Source organism: Salvia splendens, chromosome 15 (genome assembly GCF_004379255.2).
Source record: "Salvia splendens isolate huo1 chromosome 15, SspV2, whole genome shotgun sequence".
In the NCBI taxonomy this organism is placed as follows: domain Eukaryota; kingdom Viridiplantae; phylum Streptophyta; class Magnoliopsida; order Lamiales; family Lamiaceae; genus Salvia; species Salvia splendens.
The window spans coordinates 33,519,747-33,547,141 of record NC_056046.1 but is presented as its reverse complement, the minus strand read 5'-3'; the positions used below and the strand labels follow the sequence as shown (position 1 = coordinate 33,547,141).

At 37.9% G+C, this 27,395-nt stretch overlaps 1 protein-coding gene and 1 long non-coding RNA gene across 2 annotated transcripts; both read right to left on the bottom strand.

The window, feature by feature from the left end:
* Positions 1 to 586: 586 nt before the first annotated feature.
* LOC121766469 (norbelladine synthase-like) lies at positions 587 to 26,319 on the bottom strand. Its single transcript, XM_042162751.1, has 4 exons — positions 26,143 to 26,319; positions 25,976 to 26,062; positions 9,862 to 9,879; positions 587 to 880 (listed from the first exon to the last, which is right to left on the bottom strand). Exons 1-4 carry the CDS (start codon positions 26,312 to 26,314, stop codon positions 687 to 689), a joined length of 471 nt encoding a protein of 156 aa, XP_042018685.1. The 5' UTR covers positions 26,315 to 26,319; the 3' UTR covers positions 587 to 686.
* On the bottom strand, positions 11,681 to 17,412 carry LOC121766487. Its single transcript, XR_006042994.1, has 3 exons — positions 16,608 to 17,412; positions 16,415 to 16,515; positions 11,681 to 11,728 (listed from the first exon to the last, which is right to left on the bottom strand). It is a non-coding gene; the product is annotated as an uncharacterized LOC121766487 (long non-coding RNA).
* Positions 26,320 to 27,395: the final 1,076 nt, after the last annotated feature.

Sequence of the window (27,395 nt, the reverse complement as noted above, 5' to 3'; positions counted from 1 at the left end):
ATTATAAAAATTTCAGCCTAAATTGACAAATTTGGGTAGAAAGGAATTTTCCAACTAAACCCTAATTTGGGGTGTTACAATTATGTCGTGAACTAGTCTTTTCAGCACAACTTTTTCGAAGTGGACTGCTATTTGTTCAACAATCGTTGGCCTCCAGCGGTCCGCTGGCCGGGTCGAATGCTCCAGATTTTCATCTTTGAGTTTTAGCTATCTTTTTAGGCTCAAATTTGCACATTTCTCACAAAACACGTCAAAATACCAAAATAGATAAAATATATAATTATTGGACATGTAATGCAACATTGATACTCAAAATGGACCAAATAAAGGCCATAAAATAGTGCAAAAACCGAGCATATCAAAGAGTATGACTCCCATTTTGTTAATATTTTCAATTCACTTTCTATTAACATTTTTAAAAATTCGTGGGGGATAAAGTGTGACTTTCAATAGCTAACGTAGGGAGTAGGATTTTCTTGTGGCAGCTTTTTCAAGATTTCATAGTTATGAGTTGATAAAATATGTAGATTCATATTGATTGTTTTTATTAAAAGCATGGAAAAAGAGAAAATGAAATACAGAGATATATAGTAGGAGGATAGAAATTTATTTTAGCAAACATGAAAGTAAAACACGCAGTCCCAAGTTAATAGTAGATCAATTGTCATTGTTGCGGCTATAGTTGATCAATTGTCATTGTTGCGGAGCAAATACTTAGCACAGAGCAGCATGAGGCCAATGTATGGTTTAATGGAAGCGATTTCACCATTAGCCGCAGCTTCTTCTTTGAGCTCGTACTCGATCGTAGATCGAGTTATACACTGCTTCTCGTTTCCCTCCACCTCTATCACATTGAATCTCATACGATACAGCGTGAACCCTATTGTTAGGATTGGTATACTGAAAACCATATTTCGAGCATGTTGCACGGATAGAATTGCTTGTATACAATAAACTCTACAATCCACTTTTAACCCAATGCGAGAAGAATTAATTTTATCGCATTGGTGTTTGCTTAAGCATTTATAAGATGTTTCTCAAACATTTAAATGTATAAGAAGCAAACAAGTCTAATTCTTCAACATAGTAACCTGGTCGTGAATAACGTTCACAGAAGGTGACGCAGTCGGTCCTTTGTAGAAGAGAAATAGAATTTCACAACCTAGATAGGCTTTGGCTAACTATCGTGAAAGGTTGCAGTGTCAGTCCGCATGTTTCCTTACCTTAGGAAATAAACGACACTGGTGTGGTATAGCACTGAAGGATCTAACAGTTGAGATAAGTCTTTCTTGCTATTTACTGAAAGACGAGGTCTCGGTGATTGTTATTTCTTAATCATTGTTGACATAACATTGAGCATACGACATTGATTATGCACTACTTTGATTTATCAAATGGTGCGGATTTTTCGCAATCTAAGAATCCCGGTATCTTGGGTAGTGGTGATCAATGTCTTGAGGTGCTAGTATTGTTATTGCAATGAATCGTGTGCTGTGTGAGTCCAGTTTGATAATATCCTCAAGAGGAGTTCGAAAAAGGTTTTATTATTCAGAAACCCGGCCGGTTGGAATTTATCCAGAATAATAAATAAAGATTTTGAACTAGACAACTTTTGGAAAAAGATATTAATTAATTAAAGTCAAATAGCAGACTTGAATTAATTAATGGATATTTATATCTTAAACACGAGAAATAATAAATTAAAGAGGTAAAGCCCGGATTACTCGTAATTTGGGATTGGACGGGCAGTCAATATATTATACTATAGTGGATGATAATAATATTCTGTTTGGATTTAAATTAAATTGGGGCTCAATTTAATTAGTAAAAGTCCAACAGGTTTGGCCCAAGTCCAACCTCCATGGATCCCTAATCTGGCCCATTATAACTCAATATAAAAGGATATTAGAAAGGAGATTATTAATGAATTAAGTGTTACTTTTCGTGCTCCCCCGTGGGAGTGGGCGAAAAATCGGTTTTTGAGAAAACTGATATTCTGTCTTCTTTCCAGTCAAGCCCTTTTCGATTATGACAAGCTTTGCCCACCCAAAGGTCATTATCTGAGTTCGGGATACAGATTAGAAGATTCTTGGTTGAGTACGAAGAACATCACGTGGAGAAGGCGCAAGCAATCGACGATTCTTTGGAGAATCAGATCGGTAATTCTAAACCGTAGGAATTCATGTTTTAGGTTTTAATTCATTTTACATGAATTATGTACGTTGTTGGATGCAATTTCTGTGTTTAACATGTAGTTAATTAATCCCATAATCGGTCAAATAGATCTGTAGATCTGATTTATTTGTTTATGCATGTCTTCCGCTGTGCAAGGGGCTCCAAACCCCAGCAATTGGTATCAGAGCCAATTTTTGGCTCTGATTATGTGGATTAATTTCATGTTATGAATTGCTTGAATGCATGATTTTCTTCGTGGCGTGTTCGTTGTTTTTTTTATTTTGATGGTATGAACAATGAATGACGAAGAGTTGCGTTCGGTTATTTGGGAGAATTAATTCCCATATATGTAATCTAAATTGATTTGTCTTTTATTGTAATGATTACATGGATCGATTGTTTCAATCACTTAATTCAATTGTGATTTGGTAACGTGAATTCACGATGGCGGCGGCTGTCTTTGATGGCTGTTCATGGTCGAGAATTCGGCTGGGCTTTCTGCGGTGACAACGTCGCTGATGCAGCGACTACACCGAGGCAGAAGCAGCGCCGATCCGACGGGGACAAGAACGGCATCGGAGATCAGCAGACGGACAGCAACGCTGCAGCAAGGCGGCTGCAGAGACGACGTCGCACAAGTGACGACGACGCAGCAACGCTGGCGGCAGCAGAAGCAGCAGCAGCGCAGTAGGCTGGCCGAACTGGGAACTTAGCCAAGCTGTGCGAATAGGGCTGTTCGAAGTGCTGCGACGGTGGAGTTCCGATCAGCAATTGCGAGGGGGTTCGAATTGAGTGGGAGCCATGGCTGCGGTGGTCTCCCGGACTCAACAAAGTTTTCAAAATTAATTAGTGTTTCCTAACCCTTGGAATTAGTTTTGGAATAATTCAAAATTAGTTAGAGTTTCTAAACCCTAGGAATTAATTTTGGATAAGTTTCAAGATATGAATTAGAATATGATTTGAATACATATTTACTTGGATTATCAAAAATTTAATATTTAATTAAAGTATGAATTAATGAGATATTTATCCTTATTTTATGGATTTAGATAGATTAATTTCTATCTAGATAAATCCTAGATAAATTTGGATAACAATAAATATTTTATTTTGTCTTATGGATTTATATAGATTTAATTCTATGTGAATAAGTCCTAGATAGACTAAATAATGAATTAATTATATTTGGATTTTATCCTTATTTTATGGATTTAGATATATTTAATTATATCTAGAGAATTCCTAGATGAATTTGGATGATAGTAATTGAATTTATTTACGTCATGTGGATTAAGACAGAGTTTATTCTATCATGGTGAATCCCAGATAGACTAAGATAAATTTTAATTATGTTTAACCATATCTTGTAGATATTGATAGATTTATATCTATCTAGAATATATCTTAGTAGATTTGGACAATTAAAATCCATGTTTTTCTTGTGGATATTTATAGAATTAATTCTATTTAGAAAATATCCTAGTAGATTTAGATAATTAAATTTATCTATATCTTATAGATATTGATAGATTTATATCTATCTAGAATATATCTTAAAAGATTTAGATAATTATTAATCCAGTATTGTTATTATCTTTTGGATTTAAGATAGATTTAGTTCTATCTAGTTAAATCCTAGTTGAATTAATTAATATTAATTATAGTTTATCCTAATTTTATGGATATAAATAGATTTATTTCTATTTAGAAAATATCCTAGATAAATTTGGATAAAGATAATACAAGATAATCCTAATCTAATTGGATTTTGATAAAGTTAATTTTATCTAGAATAAATCCTAATAGATATGATATATTCTAGTTTCTTATTCTAAATAACTTAAGATTTTCTTAAATCTTAGAGTGATTGGATTTTATCTTCGTCTTATGGATTTGGAGAAATTTGTTTTTATCCTGAAATATCCTGGTAAGATTTAGATAATGATAATCCAAGGTCAGTTTTATCTTGAATTTTAGGATTTGATTTTATCCTTGTAAAATCTAGAATAATCCTAAATTAATTTGGATAGTCATTATCCAAATAAATCGTATCAAATCCGAAATTCCTATTTTGGATAAGATAAGGAATTAATTATTTAATTAAATCTCCCTAGATTTATTAAATAATTTCAATAATTATCCAGTGAGATTAATTATCATATTATTAAATGGATTTATCTGTTTATTTGGTGATTATCTGTTTTAAGTGGATTGTCTGCCTCATCTACTTATGTGATAATTATGCAAAAACCATGTTTAAAATGACTAAGCGATAATTACAACTGTGCGTTGTATATGGTCTCCATAAATTGGTCTATATATGAAGAAGTTTCTAATATTATCGCGACCCACCTTTGTGGGAGCAATAATCCTACGAAATAGCAAGTTCATAAGATTAGACTTCTTAACGGTAAATTGTTTAAACTGGAAGCATGTTTCTAATATTATCGCGACCCACCCTAGTGGGAGCCATAATCCTACGAAATTGCAAGTTCATGTGTTTAAACATATTTATAAGATAGCTATGGAATTTTGTTAGTGGTGTGCGACCTTCCCTAGAAGGAGTATCAAAACAGAAATGAAATTCTTAGATGCTAATATTTATGGTTAAAGCTTAGGCAATATTTGGCGGCCATGCCTTCTTAGTGGTCTCTGGACTATTCGTCGGTATTGTGACCAGGAAATTGTTAGAATCCGAATTTGTATGACCTCCTTAGAGGCGTACTTATTTTGGTTTTCACTGTTGCGAGATACATAAATTGTTTTGTGGTTGTTTGCGATTATGTATTAAGCATAGTATGTGATAAATAGTTTTATTTCTTCTCAGCCAAATTCTTAATAATGTCTGCGAACCTTAAAGAAATCAAACTCGAAGGCCAAAATTAAGTAGACTGGAAATATTAAATGGATAAGATTCTCATTGCTGAAAACTTTAAGTTTGTACTCACTAATTTATGTCCTCCATTTCCTCGACAAAATTCTACAAAGAAAGTTTGAGAATGCATTTTATTCATGTACTCGATAAGTTCTTTGAGGAAGAAGGTCAAACTACTTTCTTTTAAGTAGTGAGAGAAGTCTTGGTGTATACCGATGATAAAGGAATATCCAATGAGGACGTTGTCCAGATTCTATTGGAACATCCAAAAGAGATAGAAAGTTTTGATGAATCTTCTGATTCAGTTACTCAAATAGTTTCTATACTCAGTTCATCGCCAAATCTAATAAGAAGTGAGTACAAGAAGGTTGTTACTGAAAAGTTGGAAACCTTCAGCATTGTATTCACTTTATTACTTTTGGAGGAAGATAACATGATAGTTGACGAATTCATTAAGGCTGCATCTTTCCTATGTCTTAGTTCAATCGAACAGAAGACTAGCAATGGAAAGAGTGAAGAGCTGAATTGTCATCAATGCCTGCTGAAAGCAAGAAAGGCAAGAAAAATTTGGTGAAAAGGCAAAGAGAAGATGCATTGTAAGTCGGATTGACCTCTTATATAGAAGGACAATGGCTTAGATAACAATGCAACTTCTAAAGGAGAGATCTACATCCAGTTGGGCAATTGTTGCACTGGGAGCTATTTATTTATGCTCACTTTATTGTTTTGTTTTGAAGTTAGAGATTTTGTTTTATTGGTACAGTCTTGTTTAGAATAAATTTATATTCAGTTTCTATTACGATGTTCAATTTCATTTTACAATGCTTGCATTATTGAGAAATGTGGATCGAATATCTATGAGAAATGTGGATCGAATATCTATCATAGTACCATAGAAAAATAAATTATACATCATAGTATCTAAACAATATTAATGCAAAAAGATTGAGTTTAACACGACAGTTCAACTTCTTAAACAATGTATGATAAAGTATTTATAATACTTAATCATAAGGCCAAGAAAGTACTTAGTAATTGTTCAAACTGATTTTGTCTAACTCAAGTGACTATCGAGATTTTAACAGCTTACTTGTTAAATAGCTTGAAAGTCAGGTAAGTCTGGTTGATGCACAATAAGTTAGAATCTTTTGGTGGTTCAAGGGATTCAGAATACTTATAGAGGTGCGACATAGAAAGACTAGCAAGTCTTAATGGTTTATACCATAGGAGACGAGCAATGAGTTAAGATCAGTAGTGGGAGTTAAATCATAGTTGACTACTCCAAGCATTCTTCTAAAGAATGGGATGGTCATATAAGAAGATATCGAAGTCTCTCGAAGATAAGTGAACAGTTTTACTCAATAACACCTTATCATTGATGGGATATACGTTGGAAACAACGAGTTATACCTTAAAGAAACTACCATAACATCAGTACCTTCTACAACACACGAGTTGTGGACTAGAGGTAAGTTTTGTCCAGCACATCTCAAGGTGTGGAGTTATTCCAAGACATGTTTTGGAAAAGGTATCCAAGTAATTGGAGTTGTGTACTGAGGTATGTTTTAAGGTTGTCCCAAATGATAGGAAAGGTACATGTTTTATAATCTTTATGGCAAGAATGTGTTTGTTTACACGAATACTAGATTCTTTGATGAAGATTATGTGAAGAACTACAAGCCTAACAAGTATGATAATTCTCAAGATAATGAGAATATCTATTTTCCATCTTAACCAAGAAGTCATACCATTAGAAACTTATGCACTACGAAAATCAACGTTTGTACCTAAGATTGTAAGAGTCGTGTCGTAGTGGGAGCGTTCTTTGCGAACATAATAAGTTCATGGGTCTAAAAGAGTCTTAAGACTCAGTCTTAGATCAACTTGAACATAATCCCTGTAACTACAAGGATGCAATGACTTATTCAGATAATCATTCTTGATAAGATGATAGATTCTGAATAACAATCTTAAATAGACAAGAATGTTTGCAAGACTTATGATACTACCCATAGACTATTTCAGTCAGTGGGAGCTAGTGGACCTGCAAGTGTAAGCATGGATCTCAAAAGGCTAGAATAATGGCAAATGGTTATACCCAGAGAGAATTATATTCTCGCCTGCCATTTTTGCCTAAGTCGATCTGTATATTGTCTATTGTAGCCTACATAAATTAGGATGTATGTACTATGATTGTCAAGACAGTTTTCTTTAAGTAGGAGTCTTGAGGAGATCATCTGCATGGACATCTTAATGGTTATGTAATACAGGGCAAGAAAGTTGAAAGTGCACTATATTTGGTATTCTTAGTACTCTACGATGATGACATCTATAAAAGTTGATAAACAACTAAGAGGGTTATCTAGCGTAGGAAACTGGTCGTCTACCCAGTTTAATGATGATGGATTTAAGATAATCTAGTTACATTCTAAGCATCTATGTCATTAGATTGCTAGAAAAAGAATGTATGTTTTCTTCAAGAATCCTACATCTACACAGACACTTTAGCATTGAAAATTCCAAGAAAAAGGTTTTCTTTTTCTAGACGGAATAATTTTGTCTCTAGTCAAGTGTTTTTTGACATTGAATGAGATCAAGAAGAATGAGACAAGTTCCATAATTGGAAGTCTCATATATGCTATGATGTATTAAGTTAGATATTAGCTTTGTCGTTGGCATAGAAGCATGATATCATTTTAGCCATGGCCAAGGACATTGGATTGGGTAAAGAATATACTATAGTACTTGAAGAAGACTAAACGGTATGCTCTAGTTTACCAGACATCCATGTTATGTCCTTTAGGTTACATCGACTCGATTTTATAATTTATTGATGATCGAGTTATCCTCTGACTATGTGTTAACGTTAGGAGTTGAAAACTGAGTCATGAAGAAGTGTGATTACATCACAGACTCTATCATTAAAATTACGAGTGTGGTTTCATCAGAAACTACTAAGGTAGTTGTTAATCTCAGTAATTTCCTAATAGCTTTGACCGTGAATCCGAGTATGCCTATGAGTATTATATTTTGTTATGATTACTCTACCCATGTGTCTAACTCGAGGGAAACACGATCTGATAAAGCTAAGCAATCACATAGAGATGAAGTATGAAATTATTTAAGGATTAATTGCGCAGCAAGACGTTATGGTTTCCAAGATATCATCAGAGAACAACCTGGCAGAACTTTTCACAAAATGCCTATATGGCAACATGTTTTACACATGAGGTGAAAAGTGCGGTAGTTCGATGTATCATGGTTCGAGACCTGCTTAGAGTATAAGTGGGAGAGTTTTGGCAGTGGGTATACTCGAAAGCATGATTTTGAGTATAAGTGGGAGATTGTTAGGATTGGTATACTGAAAACCATATTTCGAGCATGTTGCACGGATAGAATTGCTTGTATACAATAAACTCTACAATCCACTTTTAACCCAATGCGAGAAGAATTAATTTTATCGCATTGGTGTTTGCTTAAGCATTTATAAGATGTTTCTCAAACATTTAAATGTATAAGAAGCAAACAAGTCTAATTCTTCAACATAGTAACCTGGTCGTGAACAACGTTCACAGAAGGTGACGCAGTCGGTCCTTTGTAGAAGAGAAATAGAATTTCACAACCTAGATAGGCTTTGGCTACCTATCGTGAAAGGTTGCAGTGTCAGTCCGCATGTTTCCTTACCTTAGGAAATAAACGACACTGGTGTGGTATAGCACTGAAGGATCTAACAGTTGAGATAAGTCTTTCTTGCTATTTACTGAAAGACGAGGTCTCGGTGATTGTTATTTCTTAATCATTGTTGACATAACATTGAGCATACGACATTGATTATGCACTACTTTGATTTATCAAATGGTGCGGATTTTTCGCAATCCAAGAATCCCGGTATCTTGGGTAGTGGTGATCAATGTCTAGAGGTGCTAGTATTATTATTGCAATGAACCGTGTGCTGTGTGAGTCCAGTTTGATAATATCCTCAAAAGGTGTTCGAAAAAGGTTTTATTATTCAGAAACCTGGCCGGTTGGAATTTATCCAGAATAATAAATAAAGATTTTGAACTAGACAACTTTTGGAAAAAGATATTAATTAATTAAAGTCAAATAGCAGACTTGAATTAATTAATGGATATTTATATCTTAAACACGGGAAATAATAAATTAAAGAGGTAAAGCCCGGATTACTCGTAATTTGGGATTGGACGGGCAGTCAATATATTATACTATATTGGATGATAATAATATTCTGTTTGGATTTAAATTAAATTGGAGCTCAATTTAATTAGTAAAAGTCCAACAAGTTTGGCCCAAGTCCAACCTCCATGGATCCCTAATCTGGCCCATTATAACTCAATATAAAAGGAGATTAGAAAGGAGATTATTAATGAATTAAGTGTTAATTTTCGTGCTCCCCCGTGGGAGTGGGCGAAAAATCGGTTTTTGAGAAAACTGATATTCTGTCTTCTTTCTAGTCAAGCCCTTTTCGATTATGACAAGCTTTGCCCACCCAAAGGTCATTATCTGAGTTTGGGACACAGATTAGAAGATTCTTGGTTGAGTACGAAGAACATCACGTGGAGAAGGCGCAAGCAATCGACGATTCTTTGGAGAATCAGTTCGGTAATTCCAAACCGTAGGAATCCATGTTTTAGGTTTTAATTCCATTTACATGAATTATGTGCGTTGTTGGATGCAATTTCTGTGTTTAACATGTAGTTAATTAATCCCATAATCGGTCAAATAGATCTGTAGATCTGATTTATTTGTTTATGCATGTCTTCCGCTGTGCAAGGGGCTCCAAACCCCAGCACCTAGATCCAGAAATCCTCCTTCCACAACATCTGGCCTCCTTCACACGCTTCTCGTTATCCACCACCACGAATTTCTCCTTGAACGACTTCATTCCCCCTCCCATCCCTGCTCAGTTAATCAATTAATTAATAATTACATAAATCTAGCGGAAGTTGATTGAACTGAATGTGGATAGTACCTGGACGGAAAACGACCTCGAGAATGGTTCCGGCGCCGCCGTCCCCTTGGACGACGTCGACCCGGCTGATAAAGTCGGAGCTGGCTTTCTCCGCCACATTGGGGAGCTGTAGAGTGCCGTAGAGCTTCCACGCTTCGGTTACCGGTACATCAACCGTCATCTCAGCGGACATTGTTCCGCACATCTTCGATTTCCGGTTGCGGCAGATGTGATGTCTATGCACTACAAAGATGAGTTGAGATTGAGAGGGTTATTATTTATAAAATAAGGGCGTGGTTGAATTGGTAAATAGGGGCATTCATAGAGCATTCAACGGCCCAATATAGTGTTTGATTTGTTGGTTAAATTTTCTGTGTGACTCGTTTAATGGGAAATGGCCCGTTGAATTATGGCTGAAAATGACTGTTTTATTATCATGAAAAATTCAGTGATAATAATATGTGCAACACTATTTCAATCTTTAATTACATAGAATTTACTAATATAGCCCTCGGCCGTAGAAATATAAAAATCATCTTTATTAGTTTTGAAACATCACTTGAAAAGACTAGTTGAAGACATAATTGATTATGTTTCATAGGTGAAATAATTCTGCGACAAATTCAACCATCGCACTAATAAAAATATGAAACATCTATGTTACTAATAATTCCGCTGGTGGATAACTTCGACCTAAGGTCGATCAGGATGGTTATGCTAGGGGCGGCGCAGCTGGGGAAGGAGCTGGAAGCGGCTCTGCTCAGCCGCGTGTCGCATGCGGTTTTTGGATTGGTGAAAAGTGAAAAATAACTGATATACCTAACTTCATTTTTCATGTCCTTCAAATGATCATTTAATACCAGAAACACTAAATTCAATTTAATTACTCCCTATATTTGTGTTGAGATTATAAGAATTATACTACTAATTGATTTACTTTGTTTTACTCTAAATTCAGTGTTAGGAAAATTAGTTGGGTACGTGGAGGAATGTGAAGTTAGGTCGGATTAATTTGTCATTACTCCTCATTGATGTGATGCATATATCTAATCGATTCGAATCTTTATCATGGTACCACTTGCATCTAATACTTTGACAATTTTGGATTATAATATAACTAAATATTACTTACCAAAAAATATAGTATGGACAAACAGGCTAGGAAATTTATGTTTATTATTCAGCCCATGAATTTATTATTTTTTTCCAAAAACATGAATTCCCTGTGGTCTATCTAACCCACCTAGAATAATGGACAAACGGGCTAGGAAGTTTATGTTTATTAGTCGGCCCATGAATTTATTATTTTTGTCTAATATCTTTGAATTCGTCGTGGTCTATCTAACCCACCTAGAATAAAAAAGGATATAAATTATGATAATATTATTATTATCATACATGGCTAAGTACATAACTTTGTGTACAAATTTTTAACATGCATGTTACGTGGTAGCAACTGCAGAGATTGGCATTTATTCTATGATTAATTAAACAATTTATTGAAATTACCCGACAAAGACGGGAGCATCACTATAAAAAAAAAGGGTTAAATAAAATGAAATAAAATTAAGGTCTTGAGGCATAGTTCAAAAATACAGCAGCGGGAATAAGGTTTCAAAGATAGTCAAGGATGACGCCTATGTATGAAGACACAACGCATCCAACATTTCCTAGGCCGACTCAACATCCACCGCAACATCCCGCTCAACCTGCACATAGGGAAAACATATGCAGGGCTGAGTACTTGTTGTACTCAATGGACTCATGCCAAAAACATTTTATACAGTTATGTCATCTATACCAGTGATCTCGAGTTTTATGTGCAGTTAAGAAATATCACGAGAACACAAAAATATTTCAAACTCTGGCTAGACAATTATTCTCCCCACTTTCTCATCGATCCATCAATCACAATCATCATATCACAGTGCGACGAAAGTGTGGCCACACTATTCGCCCATGAGACCGGCCGACTAGCAAGGACGGCTCACGATCCCACCAGTGTACACAGCCTGATAGGGTTTGTGGCCCTACTCAGACCCGAATTCGTTTCACAACACAATCATATAGCCTAACGGAGCAAGCTCAGACGAACTAGGCATCAGGCAACAATCTCATAAACAAAACATCATAGCATGACAAAACAGTTAAACAACCCTTATAACACCACAACATATTTTCGGAAAATAAAGAGATTTGAAAAAGAAAGCCCACCTTGTTTGCTTAAACAATTCCATATCCACTTAAGGCAACCCTCGTTCCTTGTGCTCACGTACACACAAAAACCCTTGCCAAACCACAATACAAATCAGCCTTCCATCAATTCACATTATCATGCATGTCCTATCGTTCCTTTTATCATTCTCTTAAATTACCCATCCGAATATCAACATAAGGAAAACATGCCATAATATTTCTCAACGTGTCACACATAATCACGTCATAGGATACATTCCTAAATCATACATGCATCATATAATTCACTCAAACTTGGCAACAAGTGATATTTCCACATAACAACAAATCTGGCAGAACTGCGCGGTTGGTTTGTAAAAATCACCAAAAATCCATCCGACCTCATATGAAGCTAATATTTGGTCACAACACAGTAGACACATTCAAGTTCATCCAGTTAAAATTTCACACCAAAATCACGTCATTTGGTCAGTCATAACAATAATGCAACTCTCTGGTTGGAACACAAAAATTCTGGCAGCACTATGCAGTTCGATTGAAAAATTCACCAAAAAGTCATCCGATGTCCAATGAGGCTGAAATTTTCACACAACTCAGAAGACACTTAAACTTTCATCTAGTTCAAAATTCACATCAAAAGGAGGCCAATTGGTCGTTCAAAGAGAAAACGAAACTTTCTGGGCGAGAATACAAGTTTCTGGCAGAATTGCGCAGTCAATTTCAAAAATTTATTAAACATTCATCTTTCGTCAAAAAGGGCTGAAATTCACACACAACACATAAAACACTTTGAAGTTTACTCATTTAAAATTTTGTGTCAAAAATCGATCGTTTGGTTGGTCAAACACACGTCGGAATCCACTGTCCGAACACCACAGTTTCAGGCTTCACAATTTTGAAATTAGGGTTTCTTCCTCATTCATCCCAGCACAATTTTTTTTCCCACACACAATCATTCTTAAAAAGGTTCTCACAATCATGTTCTCATATAATCACACATCATTCATCAATGATTCATTCAAACTTCACACATATTCATTCAAAATCGCATATTCACAATTGTTCTTTTACGAACACAAATTCCCACCGATTAATTATGCGATCTAAGATTCCTACACTCAGTATATGCCTGAGAGAATCAAGAACAAGGTTTCAATGGAGAAGATGAGGAAAAGATTTTAGTTATACCTTCTTGAATCAAAAATCAAACGGTAGAAGCAAGGATTGATGCGATTCGTCGGGAACTCTTAAAAATTCGAACTCCCATGGATGCAAGAACATGTGTTTGGCGAGCTCTTGGTTCTTTCGAGTTTGCCACAGCACCAGAGTTGTCACAATAAATAGTGATGCTCTTGGGCAGATTTGAAACCACACCTAAATCCATAAGGAAGTTCTTGAACCATACTGCCTCTGTTGCAGCCTCCGAAGCGGCCACATACTCGGCTTCTATGGTTGAGTCCACGATGCATTTCTGCTTCACACTCTTCCAAATTACGGCTCCATCTCCTAAGGTGAACACAAATCCTGAAGTAGATTTTCTCGAGTCCTGATCAGCTTGAAAATCTGAGTCAGTATATCCCAAAGGACAGAGCTCGACTGCATTGTAAACTAGAGCATAGTCTTTAGTCCGTTTAAGGTACTTGAGTATGTTCTTTACGGCAGTCCAATGTCCTTGGCCCGGATTGGACTGATATCTTGCTACCATGCCAACGGCAAAGCAAATATCGGGTCTTGTACAAAGCATAGCATACATGAGCTTTCCAACCGCCGAAGCATATAGAATCCTTCTCATTGCTTCTATCTCAGACGGCGTTTTAGGGAACATCTCTTGAGATAAATGGATGCCATGTCTCAAAGGTAAGAAACCTTTCTTGGCGTCCTGCATGCTAAAACGACTAAGTACTGTGTTGATGTAAGGTTCTTGAGATAAGCACAACATCTTCTTTTCTCGATTCCGAAGAACCTTGATCCCGAGGATGTGTCCTGCGTCTCCCATATCCTTCATCTCGAACTGGTTTGATAACCAAGTTCGTACTGATGACAACATCTTTTTTATTGTTTCTAATAAGAAGAATGTCATCTGCTTATAAAACTAAGAACACCACATTCTCCTTTTCAATCTTCTTATAAACGAAGCTTTCATTTGGGCACTTTTCGAATCCAAACTTTCGAACAGTTTGATCGAAACATTGGTTCCACGATCTAGATGCTTGCTTAAGGCCATAAATAGCCTTCTTAAGCTTCCAAACCATGTGTTCCTTGCCCTTTATGGCATATCCTTCGGGTTGTTCCATGTAGATGGTCTCCTCAAGACTACCGTTCAAGAACGCAGTCTTAACGTCCATCTGCCATACATCCCAATCTATATAAGCTACTATAGACAATAGTATACGGATCGATTTGAGCATGGCCACCGGGGAGAAGGTCTCGTCATAATCGACACCTTTCTTTTGGGTATACCCCTTAGCCACTAGTCTTGCCTTAAAGACTTTAACTCGTCCATCGGTTCCACGTTTACGTTTATATATCAATTTACTCCCAATGGCAGTACAGCCTTCGGGTAGGACGGATAAATCGTAGATGACTTTGTCTATCATAGATTGTAGTTCTGAATCCGTTGCTTTCACCCATTCGCAATGATCGATATCCGCCAGCGCCTCTGCAAAGATCCAGGGATCTAATACATTGCTGTCCGAGGAGTGATCCATAGATTCCCCCAAACCAATGTATCTATCGGGCTCATTAGAGACCCTCCCACTGCGACGCGGCAATACAATACTTGGAGTAGAAGTTGAAGTTTCAGGAATTGTTTGTACACTTGGTACTTGTTCTTGGTTAATGGAATTTGTGACAGAAGTTAGCTCTTCAAGAGCCACTTCACTGCTGGGTTTATGATTCATTACATAGTCTTCCTCTAAGAATGTTGCGTGAGTACTCACAATAACTTTCTTATCTCGGAGACTAAAGAATTCATAACCTTTCGTTCCTTTGGGGTATCCTATAAACAAACATACCTCTGTCCTTGATCCTAGCTTAGTTGGATCCTTTTCCAATACATGAGCCGGGCAACCCCAAATCTTGAGATGTGCTAGATTGGGCTTGCGACCAGTCCACAACTCATAAGGAGTAGTAGGTACGGATTTTGTCACGCTCGCATTTTCTAAGGATAGAAAACACGGTTGATCGCGACTAGGGGAGGATTAAAGAAGCGGGGAAGAAAGGGGGAAAACAACACAACTCGACCATAGCTCGAAACAAACGGGAATAGCTTGAATAAAAATCAGAGTATCATCTCAACAATTGAGAACTCAAATGGATTATATCTCAACAATACATAAACTCAAAAGAAACAACATTCAGCGGAAGCATTTCGAGAGTAGAATAATGCTATGTATGAAGACACAACATATTCTAGACATTTGATAGACATTCTTCACTTTTATGCTCAACACCCACCGCACTCGTCACAGCTCAATCTGCACATAGAGAAAACACATGCAGGGCTGAGTACTTGATGCACTCAGTGGACTCATGCCGAAAACATTTTATAAAAATTATTTATCATGCCATTAACGAGTGACCTCGGGGTTTCAACTTTGAAAGGGCCCGAGTCACTAAAACATTTCACCAACATCATCATCACCATCAACCTCAACATCATCAATATCAACATCACCATACCATATCTGAACATACATGACAAGGAATGTGGCCACATTCCAAGCCACTAGACCGACCAACTCAAAGAGATAGCGCACGATCTACGGGGTGTACACTAGCCTGAGTAGGGACTCACTCCCTAGTCAGACCCGAATTCGATTTCAATAGGTCTAGTAGGGACAACTCCCTTGCTAAACAAACAGATAGACATTTCTCAAAACAAACACATGGCATGATATTCCCTTTGCAAACTTTATTTTCCTCAAAAACGTATTTGAAACATAAAATCATTTTTCTCTGTCAAGGTCGAGTATCATCTCACATCACATCAACAAGTCGAGCAAATCACAAAGCACTCGCTAAATCAACACGTATATCACATAACATCACTTTCACTTTAAGCACATAAATCACATCATCATCGAATAAAATTAATAATACTTGCAATCTCAATTAAAAGGAATTTTGTCACATAAAATGATACTCGAATCAATATATTAAAACTAAAGCTCTTAAAAGTATTTAGTTCGAAAGCCCACCTCATTCGTTTAAAGCTTTAACTTGTGCTCCATTTCGTTCTTGAAAAGCGTGCGTGAAATCATCCATTGATTTAATGTACTCCGGCCCAAACTTTAATTCCCTAATAACATCCCCAACTTATTTCTTTAATTTGATAGAATCGGTCACTTTCTTGATTTAATCATATGGCCTAAAACATTAAAAAAAGAATACCTCATAAAATACTCCATCGTCCCTTTCCTTTCATCCTTTTTTCCAAACAGAATCCTACTTGAGGGAAATTGACGGTGCCTCCATTCCTCTTCCTCTTTTCTTTCTCTCTTTCTCTCAAACTCTCGACGTTGGACTCCGTTGCGCTCATCTTCCTTTCACTGAAATTTGCAGTACCTCTGCCGTGGTAGTCACGGAGGTGAGTTCGCCGCACCGCCTTCTCTTTCGGCCACCGATACACCGCCTTTAATCGATCACCGCCGCCACGGTCAAGGATCAGTTGTTGTCCGCCTTTGCCTCTCCTCCGCGCCGCTGTCGGAATCGTTGCCGCCCCGCTGCAGCCGCTGAGACCGCCGGGACAGCCTGCTGCGCTGCTGCTGCTCGTTGTTGTTCGATCAGAGAAGTTTCTCCTCCGTCGATCATTGCCGCTGATGTCGCGAACTCCGCTGTCACTACAGTCCAGTGAGCTCGCCATCGAGCAGCTCCTTCAAACGGGTTGCTGCCACCGTCGTCCTTGCCGGAACTCGGCCGCCCCAACCCTCATTCAAATCTTTGGTCTCGCTGTTGCGTTCCCTCTCTTCTCAACAAAATTTCAGCGATGCCTGAGCCACTGTCATCACCGTCGTGAAACTCTAGCACCACCCTCGCCTTTTTCCTCATCTTTTCAAATACAATTCTCCGAAGATTGTACAGCAACTTCTCTATCTCAAGCTTTGGGAATCCAAGAACTCATCTTTACTAATCATTCTCGTTACAGACGTTCACTCCCATACCTCTCTCTAGATATTTATTTTTTGAAGAAAGTGGGTGATAGATTGTGAAAACGTGGGACATACTTGTTGCTATATTTTTGGAAGAGTGGATCTTAATTGTTGGTGGAAAGATTATCTGCAGCGGTTTCATGTATATCCGTCTCTTAAGATACTACTATTAAATCTCCCTTCCATAACTGATTTGTAGAAATAATAAAATTGACTTGGGTTCAAAACTAGGTGGGCTTACTCAAGAAAAAAAAATAATTGGACTTGTAAAAGAATAATTGTAATAGGTCCAAATATAAAATTCTTCTCTCGACTAACGAAACAAAAAGGCAAGAATTTTTCAGGTGCACAAACGATTTCACTACAAGAACAAATAAAAAGGGTAGAAAAAGTCGGGTGTTACAGATTTTGACGGTAAGTTGTCTAATATATGGCTTGCAGAAAACAAGGCATGTCCCCAAAATGAAGTAGGTAGCCGTGCATAACTCATCATCGATCGGACCATGTTTAACAAGGTCATGTTCCTTCTTTCAGCCGCGCCGTTCTGCTGGGACGTGCCCGGCACAGTCAATTGGGATTGAATTCCCGACTCCGATAAGTAGTCCAAAAACTCAGCACTGAGGTATTCGCCTCCACGATCAGATCGCAGGCATTTGATACTCTTACCATGATACTTCTCCACTTGAGCCTTAAAGTTCTTGAACTTGTCAAAAGACTCTGACTTGTGGGTCATCAATTAGACGCATCCAATTTTTGAGAAGTCATCAATGAATGTGATGAAGTATCGAAAACCACCTCTTGCTTCAGTAGACATTGGTCCACATACATCGGAATGAACGAGCTCAAGTACTTCCTTGGCCCTATTGCCCTTAGCCTGAAAAAGGCCTCTTGATCATCTTGCATTCTAAGCATGACTCACACTTATGAAAGGGTTCCTCCTCTAGACCTTTAATAAGATCTTGTTGAACAAGAGAATAGATCCTCTTTCATTGGCATGACCAAGTCTAAAGTGCCATAAGTACGTTTCGTTCATTGAACTTGAAGGTTCTTTTCGTTTCTTTGAAATTTTCGATGTTGTATTGAGTTCTAATTTGCGATTATTATATTGTGTAGATGTGATTGTGTACAGATCGTTTTCCATGATACCACCACAGATATAAGAACCATCTTTCTTAATAACGCAATTGTCATTAAAAGAAATCGAATATCCATCAAAAACTAATTTATAAACTGAAATTAAATTTCTTCTAAAAGTAGGTATCAACAAAACATTCTTCAAAATCAAAAATCTATCATTACTAAAATGCAAATAAATGTCTCCCACTGCAACGGCCGTCACTTTTATAGCATCGCCCAGCTGGACTTCGATCTCACGATCATGTAGCCGTCTTGTCACCTGCATTAAGTCAGGATCAAAACAAATATGATCAGTTGCTCATGTGTCAATAACCCAAGTGCATGTAGATGTCGAAGCCAAACATGACTCGACTACTAGAGCTTGGTGCATACCTGTAGCCTTGCCCTTTTTAGGACAGTCTGGCTTCCAATGCCCCTTCTCTCCACACTTGAAACACTTCCCCGTGGGCTTCTTGTTAGCCCTCTTCTTCTTCTTTCCCTTAGCCACTTTGCCCGATTCTGAGTTCGGTGCCTGCCTTTTTCCTTTGCTAGGCTTGAAGCCAGATGAACGAGGCGCCGAAGTCATCATGGCAGCCTTAGCCTGAACCATAAGGTCCTCTGCCGACTGAAGTTCAGTCAACAGTTGTGCCAAGGTGTAATTCCTTTTGTTCATCTCGAAATTGAGCTTGAACTGCTGGAAGCTAGGGGGAAGACTTTAAAGGATAATTGTTACCTGGGACTAGGGATCGATCGTCCCTCCCAAAACCTCAATTTGGTTGAGGTTGCCCATCATCTCGAGAACATGGTCCCTCACAGAGGAGCCTTCCTTCATTGTCATCGACATGATACTCCGAAAGGCTTGAGACTTGGCCGTTCGATTCTGAGTACCAAAAAATCCTTGAGATTCTGCATGATCTCGGCGGTAGTTTCTATGGAAGAATGCGGATGCTTGAGTACTGAAGACATAGAAGCGAACATGTAGCACTTAGCCATCTCATTCACCTTATGCCACCGTTTGTGTGCATCTCTGACTCCGGCCGCAGCGTTAGCCGCCGGCACTGGAGGTCGCGGGGTTGTGAGCACAAAGTTGTACTCTTCAGCTGTAAGAACGATGTCCAAATTTTGTTTCCATTCTATGTAATTTTGGCCCTCGAGTTTACTTTCTTTAAGAATTGCAGAAAGAGGATATAGAATGACATTTTGTGGATTTGATTTGCATTACAAAACAGAGTTTTAACTTATTTGTCATAAACTTATGTAAGAAGTTTGATAAGATTAACCATAAAACTTTTCAAAATCTTACAACTGCAAAATTAAAATTTTGTACCCTCCAGAGGAGGTCAATACGCATTAAAATCTTACAATTTTACTGATCACAATCATCGACGAATAGTCCAGAGACACAGAGTGGCATGGCCGCCTAATGTTGCCTAAACAAGACCACCGAATTTAGCATTACAGAATCTCATTCCTACAACACACTCACATAACAATGCTTATGTGCTGCTAACAAGATCAAGCTATCTCATAAATTCTGTGTGAACTTCTGAATCTCGTAGTTTCTTAGGATTATTATCCTCACAAAGCAGGTGGCGATAATATTGGAAACCACATTCTAGTTCATACTATTTATATTTGAGAAGTCCGCCCTTACGAACTCGCTATTTTCTTAGGATTATTGTCCTCACAGAGCAGGTGACGATAATATTAGAAAAAAGCTTCATAAATTGCATACCAATTGATGGAGACCATATACAAACGTTGAGTTCGTAATTATAGCATAGATATTTTGGGTTATGGTTTTTATTCAATTATCCTTAGCCTTAAGGAGGAAAAAGGCTTAATTAAATTCTATTAGTATTTAATTGACTGGATAATTAAATCTGATAATGTATTTTATTATCTCATCTTAGGAAAATAATTATTCTAGAATTTAATTCTTGTTCATGTCTTCTATAAGATATATCTAAAATAAACAAAGTATTTAATTCTTAATTAGACATGAAATATTAAATACAAATTATTTCCATGTTCAAGATTAGGAAGAGAAATTATATTATTTAATGTATTCATACATATCTATCCTAATTAGGATTCTAGATATATAAATATTAGGAAAATATTAGGAAACTATTAAATTATTCTCATCCATATCATCTAGGAATAAAATAATATTATTTATTTCCATAGATATAGATAATAATAAAAATATTCATAAAATCTAGGTAAATCTTCCAAAAAGATTTTATTTCCATTAAATAATAATATTTTAATGATATCTTTTAATTAATGAATTAAATAATCATTAAAATAATCTTTCATCGTTATCTCATCGATCAAGATGTGCATGAACGATGAACGACGAAGATCCGACGAGTTCATCATCGGACCACGACGCACGCAGCGTCACAGCCACCGGCGCGCAGGTGGCCCACCAGCGTCTCGACCAACGGCTCGTCGGGTGTCGCAGGCATCTCGGCCAGGAGCGTGCGCGGTGGCGCGGCTCCTCTCGGCCTGCAGTGAGCGCCCGTCTCGGTCTGATGATCCGTCGGGCGGCACGAGCTCTCGGCCAGAAGCTCCGACCGCCCGTCTCGGTCCATCTCGCTCCAGCTCCTCCCTCTGCCCGAGCCAGTGTCTTGGGCACAAGCGCGACGCTCTCGGCCAGGCTTTCCGTCGGGTGGCGCCGGACCTTCCGCCTAGGGTTGGGGCTCGGCGTCTCGGCAAGTTCTCGGTCGAACCGCCACACCGCGCCAGCGCCTCGTCGAAGCTTCGGGCGAGAGCCGCCTAGGGTTTGCGGTCTCGGTCACCAAGAACATACTTCGCAATCAATTAATACATGCATACATGAATTTCGCAAAATTTAGATCCAAATAATCATAGCTAAAGACTGGCTCTGATACCAATTGAAGGGGTTGGCAGCGGAAGCGTTGCGCTTGTAACGGATCACATAAACTGATCTATTTAGCAGATTATTTAGATAAATTCTATTCGCATAATTATCACATGTATCATGCTCATAACTTGAATTTAAACATGCTTTAGTACAAATAATTCCTAAAACATGCTTACTACGGAGTTAGCCAAATCTAGGTAAATCTTCCAAAAAGATTTTATTTCCATTAAATAATAATATTTTAATGATATCTTTTAATTAATGAATTAAATAATCATTAAAATAATCTTTCATCGTTATCTCATCGATCAAGATGTGCATGAACGATGAACGACGAAGATCCGACGAGTTCATCATCGGACCACGACGCACGCAGCGTCACAGCCACCGGCGCGCAGGTGGCCCACCAGCGTCTCGACCAACGGCTCGTCGGGTGTCGCAGGCATCTCGGCCAGGAGCGTGCGCGGTGGCGCGGCTCCTCTCGGCCTGCAGTGAGCGCCCGTCTCGGTCTGATGATCCGTCGGGCGGCACGAGCTCTCGGCCAGAAGCTCCGACCGCCCGTCTCGGTCCATCTCGCTCCAGCTCCTCCCTCTGCCCGAGCCAGTGTCTTGGGCACAAGCGCGACGCTCTCGGCCAGGCTTTCCGTCGGGTGGCGCCGGACCTTCCGCCTAGGGTTGGGGCTCGGCGTCTCGGCAAGTTCTCGGTCGAACCGCCACACCGCGCCAGCGCCTCGTCGAAGCTTCGGGCGAGAGCCGCCTAGGGTTTGCGGTCTCGGTCACCAAGAACATACTTCGCAATCAATTAATACATGCATACATGAATTTCGCAAAATTTAGATCCAAATAATCATAGCTAAAGACTGGCTCTGATACCAATTGAAGGGGTTGGCAGCGGAAGCGTTGCGCTTGTAACGGATCACATAAACTGATCTATTTAGCAGATTATTTAGATAAATTCTATTCACATAATTATCACATGTATCATGCTCATAACTTGAATTTAAACATGCTTTAGTACAAATAATTCCTAAAACATGCTTACTACGGAGTTAGCCAAATTACCTCGTTGATTCTCTTGAGAGTCGAAGATCTTGAGTACTGGACCTCGGATCTTCTGACTGGTGTCCCGGACTGTAAACTGATATTTGTGTGGGCAAATCTCACCAGAATACTAGGACTTAAATAAAGAAGACAGACAGAATTCTGCTCATGGAAGGAGAGCAAAATTTTGACTCCCTCTAGGATAAGGGGGGACGAAAATTTGAGTAAAAACAATAATGAAAAAGTTGTCTTCTGTCTCCTTTATTCTCCTATTTATATTAAGTCGCATATTGGGCCCAGTCAGGGATCTAAGGAAGAATTTGGACATGGCCTCATCCAATTAGCTTTTTACTAATTAAATTGAACCCACAATTTAAAACAAGCTTATATTGGAATATTACGAGCAGCCACTACAGAAGTAATATTGCACTGCCTTTCCAAATCCGAAATTACAACTATTCCGGGTTTCCTTTAATTTGTTTAATTCATTTCCCGCGCTTAAAATAGAAACATCCATTAATTAATTAATGTCTGCTATGTGATTAATTAATTAACATATTTTTAATCTCCAAGAGTGGACTTAGCAAGAAACTCTTATTTATTATTCATACAGTAATTAAAGTCCAACTAGCTAGGTTCCGAATAATAAAACCTCGTTTCGAGCTCCTCTTGTGGATGTTATCAAACGAGACTCTCCTCGCGCATGATTCAACATAATAGCAATCCTAGCACCGCTAGATAATGATCACCACTACCCAATATACCTGGATCGTTGGGTGACGAAAAACCAACACCTTTGGTAAGTCAAAATAGTAGATACTCAATATCGTATGCTCAATGCCAACGTACATTGATTAAGAAATTATTTATCAAGACCTCGTCTTTCAGTAGATAACATAAAGACTCGTCTTGCTGTTAGATCCATTCAGTGCTATACCACACCAACGCCATCTTATTTCAATAAGACTTAGAAATAATCGGACTGACATTGCAACCTTTCACGATAGGTAGTCTAGGACTATCTAGGTTGAGAAATTATTATTTTTCTTTGTTCAGAACTGACCGCGTACCTTAAATTGAGCGCAGCCCACAACCGGTCTACTAAAACAAAGACTTAGACTTTATTATGTTTGCTTATACATTTAAATATGCCATAAACATCCATTAAATGTAAAACATAACAACATTATGACAAAAATAATCCGTTGCATTACTTGGAAAAGAATAATTAGAGTTTTACAGTATTCAATCACTCGAAAGGTGATTTCTAGCATACAAACCCTAACAATATATATATATATATATATATAGATTGCAGTAATTACTCCTAATTAAATCCTCCAATAAAAAAAATCACCAAATATTCTATTACTATTCACAGTTTTATGTTCGTCAACTTAATACTAATTTAAAAATATTAATAATCACAGATAAATTTCAAGATCAATTAAATGCATTCCATATACTACTCATTTTATCTATCCATTCCATGTTTGTTTCATGTCTTTTATTCCCTTAATCAAATTCTAAGTTACTATTTCCACTAGGTACTTTATACTCCGTAATTACTAATCTTACTTAGTAAATCCTCAAATTTAGTTTAATATCCATAGTCATTCTAAATCATATTTCTTTTACCAAATCTTATAAATAAAACTCATTAACCTTATCAACTAAATTTCTTTAATCTCAATTATTTGCAATCGTTAGAATATGCTTCAATCATCAATTCTAGTCTTATTTCTATGGTTAATCCACTCACATAATCACACTTAGTTATTAGTCATTACCATATTCAATTCCTTACTCAAAAAATGATCTTTCACTTCAATATTCCAATCAATTTTCCAAAATATATCAAATGACCATTATAAATTCTAATAAATTTATTTTAGTCACTAAATAAGATATATTATTCATTTTCAACAACAATTTGACCAATTAAGATTCATGGATTAATGCACTAAGATAGTCAGTTCATACCCAAAATCATACATAGGTTCAACTCAATTTAGTTCAATGGAAAAACTTATGTTTCCGACGTCTACTGACAAGGATTGATAGATAAACTCAAAACGTAACACACACCTAATTTGACAACCAACGAGGTCGGAAAATTTTTACCTCATAACCTATCATAAGTTTCAAATAAAAGAAAAATAGGATAAAAGAGAGCCCTACCTTGATAACCATACGTTGGTTCGACTGGTTCAAAGCGTCAACACAAATTAAGTGAAACTTTCATAGATTGCAACTTCTTCTTCCTCCTTTGATTACTAATCGGTTGATTCTCCAAAGTGGGGTGAATAGTAGGCTAGTAGCTATATTTGATTTTATAGCAAGAGCCACATTATTTAATTAATTATGAATAGTAAATGACAAATGGCACTATTTTGATCATGCATATTCTTTCTAGATGATTCCATGTATAATTGTCTTGATTGTAGTAAACAAAATTTTACAAACCTAAAAAAATCGTGCCTCTCGAAGAGTTTTGGCGATAAAAATATACATAGCATTTTTTATGCAAAATGTACATTTCTCCCTTCTATTGTATACGCTATATAATTTCCGATTTAATTCTATTTTCTTGCTCAATCTTACTGACGTGATACTTGTGTAACCCCAATTCTATATAAAATAACATTCAGTGTTGTGCACAAATTATAAGAATTTCAGCCTAAATTGACAAATTTGTGTAGAAAGGAATTTTCCAACTAAACCCTGATTTGGTGTGTTACAATTATGTCTTGAACTAGTCTTTTCAGCACAACTTTTTCGAAGCAGACTGCTATTTGTTCAACAATCGTTGGCCGCCAGCGGTCCGCTGGGCGGGTCGAATGCTCCAGATTTTCATCTTCGAGTTTTAGCTATCTTTTTAGGCTCAAATTTGCACATTTCTCACAAAACACGTCAAAATACCAAAATAGATAACATATGTAATTATTGGACATGTAATGCAACATTGATACTCAAAATGGACCAAATAAAGGCCCTAAAATAGTGCAAAAACCGAGCGTATCAAAGAGTATGACTCCCATTTCATTAATATTTTCAATTCACTTTCTATTAACATTTTTTAAAATTCGTGGCGGATAAAGTGTAACTTTTAATAGCTAACGTAGGGAGCAGGATTTTCTTGTGGCAGCTTTTTCAAGATTACATATTTATGAGTTGATAAAATATGTAGATTCATATTGATTGTTGTTATTAAAAGCATGGAAAAAGATAAAATGAAATACAGAGATATATAGTAGGAGGATAGAAATATATTTTAGCAAACATGAAAGTAAAACACGCAGTCCCAAGTTAATAGTAGATCAATTGTCATTGTTGCGGCTATAGTTGATCAATTGTCATTGTTGCGGAGCAAATACTTAGCACAAAGTATCATGAGGCCAATGAATGGTTTAATGGAAGCAATTTCAACATTAGCTGCAGCTTCTTCTTTAAGCTCGTACTCGATCGTAGATCGAGTTATACACTGCTTCTCGTTTCCCTCCACCTCTATCACATTGAATCTCATACGATACAACGTGAACCCTAGATCCAGAAATCCACCTTCCACAACCTCTGCCTCCTTCACACGCTTCTTGTTATCCACCACCATGAATTTCTCCTTGAACGACTTCATTCCCCCTCCCATCCCTGCTCAATTAATCAATTAAATTAATTAGGATAATTACATAAATATAGCGGAAGTTGATTGAACTGAATGTGGATGGTACCTGGACAGAAAACGACCTCGAGAATGGTTCCGGCGCCGCCGTCCCCTTGGACGACGTCGACCCGGCTGATAGAGTCGGAGTTGGCTTCCTCCGCCACTTTGGGGAGCTGTAGAGTGCCGTAGAGCTTCCACGCTTCAGTTGCCGGTACATCAACCGTCATCTCAGCGGACATTGTCCCGTACATCTTTGATTTCCGGTTGTGGCGGATGTGATGTCTATGCACTACAAAGAGGAGTTGAGATTGAGAGTGTTATTATTTATAAAATAAGGGCGTGGTTGAATTGGTAAATAGGGTTCTTTTTAATTGGTTTCTCCTTCCGTTTATGAACAGGTACTATCGTGGTAAACACTGGACCAACCCGTTCGCGCTCAAAACACGAACGCTCAGTGGAGAGTTCAGGAGGACGGAGTTGTAACAACCCGTTACAGAGTCGCCTTAGCAGCAGCCGCTGAGCAACAAATCGGCGGAGAAGAAGGAGAGCAGAATACACCACCAAAGCCACCACTTAAGCAAGCAGAAGAGGAGATGGCCCACATCGACAACGATTCTGGAATTGGACCTCTGCACGCCCATGACGAGAGGGAGCCCACCCATGCCATCGCTTTTACACCTGGCCGTCTTGTCCCACTTTTACGGCCTCTCGAAAGAATGTCCGTACGCCTTCCTGGAGGAATTCTGCCGATCTTGTGATATCCAACCCGTTCCAACTGGATCCACGTCGGAAGATTATAGGCTGAAGGCTATTCCCTTCATCTTGAAGGGAGATGCTGGAGTGTGGCTGTCAAGACTTCCAGAAAACTCAATCAGAACCTGGGCGGAATTCCGAATGATATTTTTGGATCGTTTCTTCCCAGCGTAAAAAACGAGTGCCCTCATGCGGGAAGTCCAGAGGGAGCAGAGGGCTGCACTAGAAATGCTCACAAAGCAGCTATCTCAAGTTGCCACATCACTAGGCGAACTGAGGGATAATGAAGGGAAGATTCCAGCTACAATACAGCAGCCTGCTGGGCGAGAGAATGTCAACGCAGTTTCTCTAAAATCAGAAGAGATTGATCAAAGCCCCTCTGCAAGTTCTCCAGCACCTATAACCGGAGCCACTCCTGAGAAGGTGCTGGATTCAGAGCCCTTGATCAAGTTGAAAAAAAAGAGGCTGATATCCTTGAACAGGTTGCCGAGGAGGAGAGGAAGATCAAGGCAAGAAATGTACCGGTGGAAATCCAGAAGGGTGATCTCCCATCAAAGGAAGCCGACC

Excerpts from the sequence above, each read along its gene's own strand:
- LOC121766469 (XM_042162751.1), bottom strand. The coding sequence starts at position 26,314 with ATGTCCGCTGAGATGACGGTTGATGTACCGGCAACTGAAGCGTGGAAG. Across the intron at positions 26,063-26,142 it reads CGAGGTCGTTTTCTGTCCAG|GGATGGGAGGGGGAATGAAG; the intron begins GTACCATCCACA and ends TTAATTGAGCAG.